A 13,595-nucleotide genomic window follows, 5' to 3' on the forward strand; every position below is an offset into this window, starting at 1 on the left:
TTTGGCACACCATAACACAGCTTTATGAGCTTCCATAATCCCCACTGAACGCACTGTTTGTACTGCAGAAGACCGTTGCATGCTGGTTTGGGTAATGTAGAGCTTGCCTGTTGTGGTCCTACCATGGAAACTCATGTTGTGACCCTTGGTTATGAATGTTTTTGTGCAGAAGACTATAGCTACTCTTTCCTTTCCCTGAACATAACATCCTTTAGTTGTTATTTAGAAGAATCCCATCTCTTTCTGTGTTCTTTGTTTAATAACACCAATTATGTCAACGTGTATGTCTTATGTTTATGATAGTTATCTTGAATTCTGATGTTGCATTCGAGTTTGATAGCAGAGTTTTTTGCTGCATGCCTTTTTAACTGGGCAGTGTCCCAAGCTCACATGACTTTTCATATTGTACTACCAATATCTTTTAGTTTAACCAAAAATACAATTATATCAAAATACAGGTAAATCTCATATTGCCAGCTCAACCTTTTTTGTTAAATTTTGGTCCTCCACATTCCTTAAAGGACTACATGGGGTGCAGAATCTGTCTCCTCTCAGTTATCTAGCTTTGACCCATAAGCAACTGCAGCAGTAATATTCAGTCATAAAATAAACAAGTGCAACTGTATGAGATGAGAGAGGGAAATACTGATTGCATTTATTGGCTTTGTTCTGATTTGATGTTTTAGTAGATAACATGTAGTGATATAACCATAAAGTAGAAATGTTACTAGATATTCATATGTTCTTCACTTGGCACAGTACCAAGCCATTTATCTCAAGCATTATATTATTTTTTTAACGTGTTATATTTAAAAGTGTTACTTTTGAGATATTTTCTGTAGCTTAAAGACAGTTTACAAATATATAAATTGGATAAAAAGTTGCCTGCCAGTGGAAGGGATGTTTATATTGTTCAAGTGAGCTACTGCCTGGCATGAATGAATGTGTTAAGAGTTTAACAACCAGCATAATAATATGATCAATAAACTTTATATAAGCAATGCAGTATGATAATTTGCAGATAAAAGATGATGTGATGAGTACATGGCACATGCATGCAAGTGTGTATCATATATGTATACAGTGAAGGGAAAAAAATGATTAAAAGCAAATCAATGTAAATTACATTTGAGTGAATACATGCAGTTGTACCTGTACAACTGCATGTATTCACTCAAAATTCCTTATATTCATTAATTTACATCATAATAGTGATTCTGTTATAAAGTAATAAAAACTCTAAAATAAGTAAACATCTTCATTTTATATACAATTCTGAGTAATAATGGATATTTACAATGAATGTGAACCATTCAAACATGATATATACATATATATATACACACAATGGGACACAAGTAGAGAATGTATAAAATTTATAACAACAGAGGAAAAATTGTTTAACTTCAAGGAAAAACATTATGGCCATATGTACACAATTAAGTGTATTCTGCAAATAAAAAAAAAAAAAAATAAATATTAATTTTATTTATAATCACTCTTTGTTGTAATGAGTACTCTCTGAAATATTTCTGAGCATTACGATAAATCTAAATTTAATGATATGCTTGTAAAAATGTTTGTAATTAATGTGTACACTCCATAATCTAAATCTTAAGATTTATTAATCCAAAATTGTTTTGTGCCAAATGTAAGATCATGGTGAAGCTTGTGTCATTATAGTCCCATCCCATTCCCTAAACAGTTTACCATTACTTTAAAAATTTTAAGCTATGGCAGTAAAAAAAAATAAATAAATAAATAAATAAATATTTTTATAATTACTGTGTATGCTCCATAATCTAAATCTTAAGATTTATTAATCCGAAATTGTTTTGCAAATGTAAGAACATGGTGAAGCTTGTGTCATTATAGTCCCATCCCATCGCCTAAACAGTTTACCATTACTTTAAAAATTTTAAGCTATGGCAGTAAAAAAAAAAAAAAAAAAAAAAAAAAGTGTACAAAACACCAGTATCATATACAAAATTAACTGCTATAAAACACTGCTGCAATTATGATAAATTTACACTGTATGAGGCAGTCCTTACAAATAATGAGTATTAACAAATATACAATGTTATGATACTTCTTGAGATAATGCACAGGATAGAGGAAATCCTGTGAATGTTCTGAATCTCTTAATAAAACAATAGAAATTCTGCACTGGTCCTCACAGTGAAACCTTGTTCAAATGTGCTATGGATAAGAATCTGTGATGTTTCTTTCTAAGTGCACAGAACACAGATGGAAGTATGCTGCACCAATCTGCATGTTCTTTACACTCAAAGGTATATACACAAACTGATGGATATGTATATGCAAATGCTGACACCGACCTAACAGCATATTTTTATGGCTCGTATATGCTTTTTTTTAAATATATATATATATATGGCAATGTTTTAGGGAGCTCCTGAGTGAAGTTCACTGTACAGCTGTACAAGGCACAAATTGATTATCAAGCACACTGTGCTTAATATACATTTATGGAGTGGAAGAGCAGCTACTATAATGGTGGTCCATTTATACCAGGATGCAAAAACATGCATGAAGTTCCATATCTACAGCCACCAGCTTTGAAATGCTTACAGGGAACTCGGGGATGACCTCTGGATCGAGAAACTCCTAAAAAAAAAGAAAGAAATCTATTAGCATGAAAAGCCTAGATATTGTTTTCAGTATTAAAATACAATAGGTCACACTTCATTCAACCACTCAACTGAGTACAAATTAGTCATCTTAATGACTATCAGAGAGAGAGAGAGAGAGAGAGACAACCAGTTAATAGCATAGATCAGATACTGTTACCACAAGTGGTCAAATAATGCATGTTGGATTGGATAACATGGGGCTTGCATATTGGGATCCTACCATGGAAACCCATGTTGTGATCCTCAGATCTGAATGTTTCTGTGCAGGTTTATGTTCCAGTCGATACCCAGAACTCAGCATTAAATAGCACTTGCAGTTTGACTCCCTGTGCTTTCATCTCAGTAAGGCATCACTGATTGTTGACCTAGGATGACTGAATTTGTCAACAATTTGGCAACCAGAGAGGTCTGCAATATGATATCCTATCACAAGGCCTCTTTCAAACTCTGTCATTTCCCTTGTAGGGGGGGGGGGGGTGTCCACCCTAGGAGACACTTTGCATTTAAGAAACCTTGCCATATTGTCTATAGAACAGCAACTGAGTGATAGACTTCGACAATATCATCGACGATTTTGCTAATGGAAAAGCAAGAAAAATAACATTTTAGAATGTTGGAATTAAAGTTTTAGTTCAAAAATAAACATAGTGTTTTAATTAATTTCCCTATACGTCATTTTGATTTTTTGTAGTATTTTTGGTGTGTATTGAGAGGGGCAGCAAAAACTCTAGCTACACCACTGACATGGTATTCCTTCCATATCATCCTTTTCCTACGAATCTCTTTTTTGATAAGATTGCATATCCATTTGATTCCTACCACCCTATTTATTCTTTGAACTCTTGGGACAAATTCTGATACTGCATTATTTTTTTTTAAAATGGCTTCCATGCACTGAACCCAGTATATTCCTCAGTTGGTCATAATTTCCTGCTCTGTGCGTCAGCATGTTGACCACATTGCCACCAATTGGTGAGAGTGATCATAGGGTCTTGACTTGGGAGGTGGCTAAAGGTGTGGAATTTTCAATTAAGACAGGGTACATGTGGAATTATCGGGCTGGAAAGTATGACAAGCTTAGGAGTTTGATTGGTTCAGTGCCATGGCATGTACAACTGCAACGACTAGAAGTTGATATTGCATGAGAAGCAGTTAAGAAGTGTTTGCATAAAGCAATGGCTGACTGTATACCTAGAGTCCGAATAATAAATCAAGTAGGGGTTAAATGGATGAATAACACCATTAAGCTTGAGCTGCAAAAAAAGAAACAACTATGGAGGGAATTTAAGGAGAAAGGTGACCGGCAGGCACATGAACGGTATAAAGTGCAGGCCAGAAGGGTAACGAGTGTGGTAAGAAAAGCAAAAAAGGATTATGAAAGAACATTGGCCATGCAGGCTTTTAGATATGTAGCAAGTAAAAGGAAAAATGTACATGGCAGAATGATTTTAAAGAATGCCGATGGTAGGGAGGTAACTGAATCAGTTGATATAGTGGAGTTACTGAGTAAGCACTTTGCAAGTATATATCAACCAGGTGGTGACATTGCAGAAACGAATAAACCAGTAGATTATACGGGAATTGTGGTGAATGAAGTGGAGGTGAGTAGTCTATTGCATAACCTCAATGTCAATACATCCGTGGGATTGGATGGTATACCAGCTCGTGTCGTACGAGAAGCAGCTAAAGAATTGTCAGTACCCTTGACCATTTTGTTTAATTTGAGTCTCGGGTCTGGGTTAGTCCTGAGGGAGTGGAAAGAGGGGAAAATAGTTCCACTGCATAAAGGTGGTTCCAAGACTGCTGTTGTAAATTACCGACTGATTAGCATATCAGGAATCATTGTCAAGGTCTTAGAGAAATTAGTCAAGAAAAGAATACAGGATTGGATAGATGAAAATGGGATATTGTATGGGGGACAACATGGTTTTGTGAAGGGTAGATCATGCCTCAGTAACTTGCTCATGTTTTATAACACAGTGACGGCTGAACTGGATATGGGTAATGGGTTTACAGTGATACCACTGGACCTTGCCAAGGCCTTTGACAGGATACTACGTGGAACCCTAATCAGTAAACTGGAGCAGATGGGGATAGATATAGGGTTGGTGAGATGGATAGGAGGGTGGTTGAAGGAGAGATACCAGAGAGTAGTTTATTCAGGAGTGGAGTCTAAAAGACGGCTTGTGACTAGTGGTGTGCCGCAGGACTCTGTTCTTGGACCACTGCTTTTCAATTTGTTCATCAATGATATAGGAAAGGATCTGAGAGGAAATGTTCACTTGTTTGCTGATGATGCAAAGTTGGGTAGAGTAATTGTGAGTGCACAGGATGTCAAAATTTTACAGGATGATTTGGAGGACTGGGCTAGGAAAAATGGATGTCAATTTAATGTGGCAAAGTGTAGGTTATGCACTTTGGGGTGAAAAGAATAGCAGCAGTATATCGCATTGGTGGAACCGTACTCCAGGAGATTGATGAGGCCAGGGATTTGGGAGTGTTGGTGGATAGGGAATTGAAGTTTAGGGGGACACATTGCAAAAGTGACTAAATCAGCTCATCAAATCACTTGGCTTCTGAAAAATACTTTAACATGCAGAGACAAACAAGTTGTTGTTCCTCTGTATCGAGCCTTGATAAGACCCCATCTGGACTACTGTGCCCAGTTATGGGCACCAGGGTTTCTTCGTTATGGGGAGGAAGTGGAGAGGATCCAGAGACGAGTGACCAAGATGATAGCAGGTCTGTGGAATGAACCTTATGGGAATAGGTTGAAGATTTGTGGGTTGCAGAAATTGGACGATAGGTGAAGGAGGGGTGATATGATTCAGACATTCAAATTACTGAAGGGTTTCTATAAGATCGATCCAGAAGATATTTTTGAAAATATGACTGGTGGTGCGAGGACTAGGGGCCATGCATAGAAGCTCGGCAAGAGCGTGGTCGACAAGGGTGTTAGAGCTAGGTTTTTTACTTGGAGAGTGGTGAATGAGTGGAATAAGCTTCCAGAGTCTGTCTACGACTGTGAATGAGTTCAAGGCAAGGTATGATAGATACTGTGTCAATGTCGAATAGTTGTTCTTGACATGATGTTAGGGCCTCCCTCGATGAGTCTGTCAACTCCTTGGAGTTGCCCGGAACAATAATAATAATAATAATGTAACCTTTTCTGAATGAAACATTCATAAACTTAGCCACTTTTCAAGTGAGTACTGCATGATCACTGTCACCAACCAGAGGCAGAATAGTTACGTCTTTAACTGAAACGCCCTCTGACACCATGATCAAATCTATTACTCTTTGCCCTTTAGTTCCTTCTGTCACATGATGCTTGAGGAAGTTGTCTCACAACAGCTCAATAAATTCAGTTTCTTCTCATGAGATTTTTTTTACTGCTACCTAGTCAATGTTTGGATAATAAAAGTCCTCTATTATGATTACTATTTTTACGTCCATCGCCTTTTTTTGGTGACGTATTTCTTCATCACTAGGAACCGACCCACCAAATTTGGTTCATCAATTGATACTCAATTTAGTTAGAGAATCCTGGAGACTTGCATTGGATGTGTTTAGGAGTACATTATCTGCATAAAACAAAGAGTTAAGTATGATGCGTGGAGATAATGTGCATGCTTGTCTTACTTCTGATTTCAAATCAAACAATCATCATGCATGTCATTCAATTCTAACTGGTGACTTAAAACTTAAATATAGACCATGTATTAGTCTGTATGAGATTCCGTAGATCAGTCAGTATAGATTTGGTTGGAAGGACCCATTTGTGATTCTCATCCATGACTTGAGGAATATTTATCTGGTGGTCTCCTTCAACTAAAGGTGAGTAAGCCAGTCTCAAACAAAGGTAGAGGGTTTTTTCACCTGGAAACTCAGGTTTTTCATCCCTCAGAACAAGCAAACCAGCCCCCGTGAACACACACACACACATACGGATGTACAGCCATGAATACATACAACCCAGGCATAGGCCAGATTCATAAAAATCTCACTAGAAACACTTTGTGGTAAGAACACTTGCCTACAAAGTTACCAAGAGTCACACATAATTGAAAGGTTAAATCAATTAATCAATTGCTCTGTAGAATGTTCTATTTACCCCATATAATTGTAACGTTTTGAAAAGCTTTTATCTGGGTATTTTGTCATTGCCTTTTCAAGATCTACAAAACTTAAGTTCAGATTCTTGTCATATTCCCATGATTTCTGAATTGTTTGTTATTCAGTGAAAATCAGAATCTTTACAATGAATCCAGCTTGTTCTTTCCAAGTTTCTCTTCCACCGAATTGATCTAGAGATGAAAAATAATATTATAAAGATAAACAAAATTGTGATCCACCGCCCACTCAGTCTCCAAAAGTTAGATAGGGCTAAAACGGCCTCGCCTACTCCTATACAGGAACAAAAAGGCGTTAGCTGATTTTTTTTTTTAATTGTCTGATACATACAGTTAAAACATCTTTACCATAAGTTTCCCTTGCTATATGTGCCTGCAACACTTTTGTAAAAATGCTTTTCATGATGAAAATTTTTGGATAGCACCAGTAAAAATATTTTTGATATCAATATGAAGGCGAACAATATGAAGCAATTGAAGGACAGATCCTAATTCCTCATGGTCTTAAAAGTTCAGAGAGAAATAGATGATCTTTTAGTGCTTTACTGAAGCTTTATGAAAAGAAGAAAGTAACCCCAGTTCAAGCATCTCTGAATAATTTCATATGGGAGGCTGAACAACAACCAAATTAAATTTTTTTCTCCTATTTCCTCATACTATTTAAACTTTATTATATTACATTGCATTAATAATTAACTAAAAGCTAATTTGTGCATGCATCCATCCTATGAATGATCCTTAAAACACATTAATACATTACAGCATACATGTACTGTAAACACATAAGCAATAAAGTGTGATTAATAGGCAAAGAGGTTAAATCTGCCTTATGTAATATTTGCAGAACATATCTGTTACCCAAGTCGGGAAGTGTCTGTATTTTATTTGCTATTAACAGACTATATGTCCATGCACTTCTTAATAAAACTACCATTTATTCATTAAATTTATAGAAATTCTGGATCCGTATTATCCATTACTTTGCATCTTTCTTTCTCTCTCTCTTTATGCTATGTTCTCTTTCTCAGGTCCCCAGCTATTATCATTCTCTCTTGCTAACCAAAGAAAAACCGTGCGAGGTTATGTCTCAGTCTCATCCAGGTTCTTCACTCTATGCTTGGTAATATTGTTGTCAATTTGTGCCTTTATCCAGACATAAATAACTTCCAAAGCTTCACTGAAATAATATTATTTACACTGCTCTAGACCAAACATGGATCTTCTTCAAACCACTTCGTGTTTCTGGTAAGTGGGACAGTAGTCTCACACTTGGAGCTATTCAGAGTTTTGTGAATGTAGGATTCAAATGCACAGTCAGTTGGTTGGAGAACAGGTACACCATGTACTATCTACTGACAACTAGGCTAGTAAACTGACAGTACATGAGTAATTTTCCTGCTCCTCTGCTGATATGGCATGCTAGTTCAGATTGTCTATTTTTCAATACTAATCCCATAGGCTCCGTTTTAATTGATGGAGGAAAAGTTTATAACTTGAATTATTTTATTTTAACAATTACTTGATTATGGTGCGTTGTACTCTTTGTACAGGAAAACCTCGCTTAACGCAAATTTGATATGCGCAATAATCAGTTAGTACAAGTGAAATTATGCCATTTTCCACTTTACGCGATTTCTTTACGTTATCATATTTACTCAAATATAACTCGTATTTTCTCCCCCCCAAAATTAAAGCTAAAAAATTGTGGTGGGAGATATATGCGGGGATTTTTGGAAACTAGTTTTCAGGAAAATACTGAAAATGGGTATGACTTACCAAGAATCTCCTATTCGCTATTGCTATTTCTGGCCTTGAGAGCAGTTTCCTTGTGTGCATCGTCAAAATCATCTACCCAAATAGCGACATCTTCTTTCCCATTATTTCAAGCAAAAATTATCAGTAATTTACAAGACTTGAGATAAATAATGAACAATCCTTCACAAATGACTAATGAGAAATGAAAGCAGAGCACTAAACAGACAGCAACGGTAGGCCAGTAGAGATAGAGCAGCTATGAAGACATACATATGATTGGTGTGGTATTAACAAAAGGTCGCACGGGTGAAAGATAAAAGCAAGCCGACAGTTTTTGAGTTGAAATGCTAATTCTCTTCAACTGAATTACATAATATCTGAAACTGCCCTAACAACATTCACTATAAATTTCTTAGTTTAACATGTTCGGATGAATTTTATTGCTGCTTTGTGTTTGAGCTGGATCGGCAGACTCACACACATAACTAAAAACAATAGTTTTTATTTAATTACCGTGTTTGCTGGTGCAACATATGGTTTTGCTCGAGTCCATACAGCATAGTTTCCGTGGGAGGGGATGTGATTAATTAGTTAGTGCCGTTTTTATCCCAGCTGTCTCTAATTGCATTATTTGTTGAGAAATAATACGTTACACAGATTGCAAATGTCTCTGTACCTTATTCAATGATACAATAAAACTTACTTGTTTTTCTTGCGTCTGCAAAATTTTTTGTCACCAATCTGCAGCGAGTGGCCCCCACTTGTCAATGTAGCAGCCCATGGGCAGTGGCCAGCAACACTCGGCAGTTGACTCAAAGCTATCACCGCAAGCACACGTGCAAACTGTTCTCTTGCTCAGTTATTATTCATTTTGCTTTAATTTAGATACCTATAAGGCTTCTTTATTATATTCAGCCTCTGATATGGATAAGAGAAAGACTGATAAAGAAAGTGGCAGTAATAAAAAGAGAAGAAAAGTAAATATGTTAGAGGAAAAGCTGGAAGTCATTAAGAGGCATGAAAGTGGCACTAGTAATGCAATGATTGTGCGAGACCTGGGATACAGCGAGTCTACAATTCGGACTATATTAAATAAGAGTGAAGAATACAAAGAACAAGGAAAAGCTGCTACTGCTTCTTTGAGCATGCAGAACACCCAAACTAGAAGCCATTTAATGATCGAGATGGAACGTCTTCTATCACTCTGGATTGAAGATTGTAACCAAAAAAGAATAGCTCTTAGTACAAGCAATATTCAGGCAAAAGATTTCAATATTTTTACCTCATTGAAAGAGAACATATTTCAAGAGGAATGTGAAAGCTTTACTGAAAGGTTAGAATGATTTGACCATTTAAAAATCGAGCTGGACTGCATAATGTAAGAATAACTGGAGAATCTGCTAGTGCTGATAAAGATTCTGCAGCCAAGTTTCCTGAAGAATTGCAAAGGATAATTCAGGAGGGTGATTATGACAATCATCAAATATTCAATGTTGACGAAACTGGTCTCTTTTGGAAGCGTATGCCAACAAAAACTTTCCTAACTAAAATTGAAGCATCTCAACCAGGATATAAAGTATCTAAAGATCATCTTTCGCTTTTATTAGGAGGCAATGCAGAAGGCTACTTTAAACTCAAGCCTATGTTAATTTATCATGCGCAAAATCCAAGATCATTAAGACGATGTAACCAATAAAAACTGCCAATTTGGAAATCAAATAAGGCTTGGATGATGAAAACTCTTTTCGAGGTATGGTTCAACTGTTATTTTCGTCCTTTGTATTTGGTCCCCCAAATACAACTTCTTTACTTCAGCTGATGGACCAAGGGTCATATCATTATTTAAAGCATACTACCTTCGTAGAACCTTTGCCCAGGCCCTTGAAATAACGAGTAAAAGGAATTCAATTTCTTTACCCGAGTTTTGGAAAAAATATGATATCAAGCAAGCAGTAGAAAATATTCATTTAGCATGGGAGGGAGTCACCGCCAACAATACGAGAGTCGTGTGGCAGAAGGTCTTACTTCACTGTACAAATGATTGGTTTTAACAACCCAGCTGATAACATTATTGAAGAAATCAGCACAATGGGAAAAGAATTTGGATTTAGTGAACTGGATAATGAAGATGTGAGAAACTTTTTCGATTCCCATTCAGAACAGCTAAGTGAGAATGATCTCTTTCAACTAGAAGAACAGCGTGTGTATGAAGAAGATAAGGAGTGCAAACAAGATTTTTAGTTACGACTAAAAAGTTAACTGCAAAAAAACTTGAGCTAGTTTTCAATCACACTGAGCATGCTAAGGAAATTTTGTTTGATGCTGATCCCGATATGGAACGAAGCTTTGAAGCCTGCAAAAATCTTGATAAAGTGATCGCAAATTGCATGCCAAGATGAAAAAGTCGAGCACTATTCAAATTATCTTGAAGGTCTGTGCATCTAAACTGACTCCTATCCTATGTCACCTGTACACACTCTCTTACTCCACTGGTATATATCCCAAAACCTGGAAACTGGTCTATATTCAACCCATTTCTAAAAAGGGTGACAAATCACTGCCATCTAACTACTGCCCTATCTCACTCACTTCAGTCCTATCTAAAGTAATGGAGAAAATCATCAACTCTCAAATCCTACTCTACCTTGAAGGTGGCCAACTATTAAGCAACCACCAGTATGGATTCCGCCAAAGTCGTTCAACAGGCGATCTACTCTTATACATCACCCATCTCCATAGCGTTTGTCCTGTGATGGACAAACGCTATGGAGAAATTCGGCGAATCCCAAGTAGTTGCACTTGATATCTCCAAAGCATTTGACGAGTCTGGCACAAAGGCTTACTAAGCCAACTCCCATCATTTGGACTGCCTCAGAACTTCTGCAGATGGATTGCCAGCTTCCTGTCTGGATGCACACCATGTGTGATGGTAGACGGCTCCCTATCCTCTCACCATCCAACTAATGCCAGGGTCCCCCAAGTCTCGGTTCTCTCACCAACCCTCTTCCTTCTATATATCAATGACCTACTTCAGTTGACCTCTAACCCAATACACAGATTTGCAGATGACAGTAAAACCCAGTTCTGCCTTATTTCTCACAAAAAAGAACCATTTTCCCTCATCATTGTTTTCGATAACACTCAAATTCACAGACAAGACGAAATTTCTTATCTCGGAATTACCTTGACATCAAGCCTCTCCTGGCATAAACCCATCACAACCATTGCACCCTCAGCTTCCAAAAAACTTCCAAGACACTACTTCACCTCTAAACAGCTGTTAACACTATACAAGTCACACTCGAATACTACTCTCACATCTGGAGCGGGGCTCCAAAAAGCTCCCTCAAAATGCTTGACTCAATTACAGAGGAGAGTAATTAGACTAATAAATGACCCATCCCTCACCAACTCCCCCCCCCCCCCCCACTTTCACATAGATGCTTGGTCTCTGCAATCTGTATATTCTATAAATACTTTCACAGGAAAGGTTCATCTGAAACAGCATCAATAATTCCCCCACCCTGTATCAAGCCCATTGGAACATGTACAGCTGCCGCCCAACATCCTTTTACAGCACACCTCGAAACCCACAGAACAAGTTTCTTCTCCTCCTCATTCATCCCTGCTACTGCAGTCATTCAAATCAAATGTAAAGAAGTTTCTCCTTTCACAACTCACCACCCATATATGGTACTAACATACTATAGGTTGACCAGCCAACCTCCTGTATATGGGCCCAACATAAAAAAAAAAAATCTTTACATAATATTTTTTCTAAAAAAGTAGCTCAAATCAAATATTTAGACATTAAATAAAAAATTAAGCAATCGATTTTTTTTGACTATGATGATTTTATCCTCTAATATAGCTTTATAATTTTTTTTCCTCAAATTTATGCTAAATGATGGATGAATTATAATTATTCCTATTTGTTTATTGTATTCGCTTAACGCGATTTCGCTTAGCGTGCATTAATTGATGGATTAATAAATCGCTTTAAGCAAGGTTTACCTGTACTTTTATGCTCTGAGGATGTTAGTTTGAAACTCAGGAAAACATCAGCAGCTTAATAAATTACTAAGTTTGTTTTATGTAATGTTAAGGAACAGTGCATCATTAAAGTGAAGTAAGGTGTAATATGACTGTCAATGCATACACAGATACATGCCCTGCTACATGTGCCTTCCCCCCAATCTCTCCACCTGATGTTCTTGTCAGATATTTCTTTGTATATGTTTTAACCAGATACCGAACCACATGAAAGCAAGTTTAATCATTATGGTCAATAAATACAGTGATTTCCATGTTTTAAGGAATTTTATATTATAAAAAATTAACTGCGGCTAAACAAGATAATAATGACTACCTACCCTGAGGACGTGAAGGCATATGAAGACCCCTAACTCTTGGGTGATTTTCTGGACCTGGTCCAGGCATTCTTAAGGGAGGAGGCAGCATTCTAGGCCTTGGGCCCCTAATTCCTGGAGGCATACCCATCTGAAGTGGTGGGTTGCCATGCATGCCTGCAAAGTATGGATCTCCAATTGGTAACTGACCAGGAATATCATCCATAGAACCCCATTCTATTGGAATATCTGATCCTTCATTCACTAGAGGAGGATTAAATCCTGGAGGGGCCACACCAAGTAACCCAGATGTGATCATTCCATCAGATCCTGTATCAACAAATATTTTAAATATCTTTTAGCATATTTCACAAAAATTTTCTTATTTAACTTATATATATATAGATAGCATTAAGTTTGGCCAAGCTGGCTCAAGAGCCCCACATATCATGAGGGGAGAAGATTTTAGAGTTAGGGTACTAAATATTGCTTGCATAATGCAATATTTCACCAAACAAAACATATATATAAATATATTCAGCGCTTCTGCAGCAACTACATCCTTTGACCAGAAAGACTTTGGCATAAGAACAAATTCAATGATAGATGAAGCAGATTATAAAGATAAGTTTAACAACTCTTCTAATGCACTAGTATTAGTAAAACACTATCATATTGAAGTGGCAGATCCTATATTTAGTCTC

The 13,595-nt window shown here is 36.9% G+C and overlaps 1 protein-coding gene across 3 annotated transcripts in view; it reads right to left on the minus strand.

The window, feature by feature from the left end:
• Positions 1-1,245: 1,245 nt before the first annotated feature.
• LOC150092606 (serine/threonine-protein phosphatase 1 regulatory subunit 10-like) overlaps positions 1,246-13,595 on the minus strand; it is a 447,296-nt gene continuing 434,946 nt past the window's right edge. For all 3 annotated transcript variants that reach the window (XM_090414736.1, XM_090414735.1, XM_090414737.1), the window contains 2 exons: positions 12,916-13,221; positions 1,246-2,628 (listed from right to left, as the gene is read on the minus strand). In XM_090414736.1, the coding sequence (XP_090270862.1) occupies positions 2,510-2,628; positions 12,916-13,221 (425 nt within the window). In that variant the 3' untranslated portion in view covers positions 1,246-2,509. The remainder of the gene's footprint in view (positions 2,629-12,915; positions 13,222-13,595) is intronic.

Source organism: Typopeltis vanoorti, chromosome 25 (genome assembly GCF_054136105.1).
Source record: "Typopeltis vanoorti isolate ZY-2024b chromosome 25, IOZ_Tvanoo_1.0, whole genome shotgun sequence".
In the NCBI taxonomy this organism is placed as follows: Eukaryota; Metazoa; Arthropoda; class Arachnida; order Uropygi; family Thelyphonidae; genus Typopeltis; species Typopeltis vanoorti.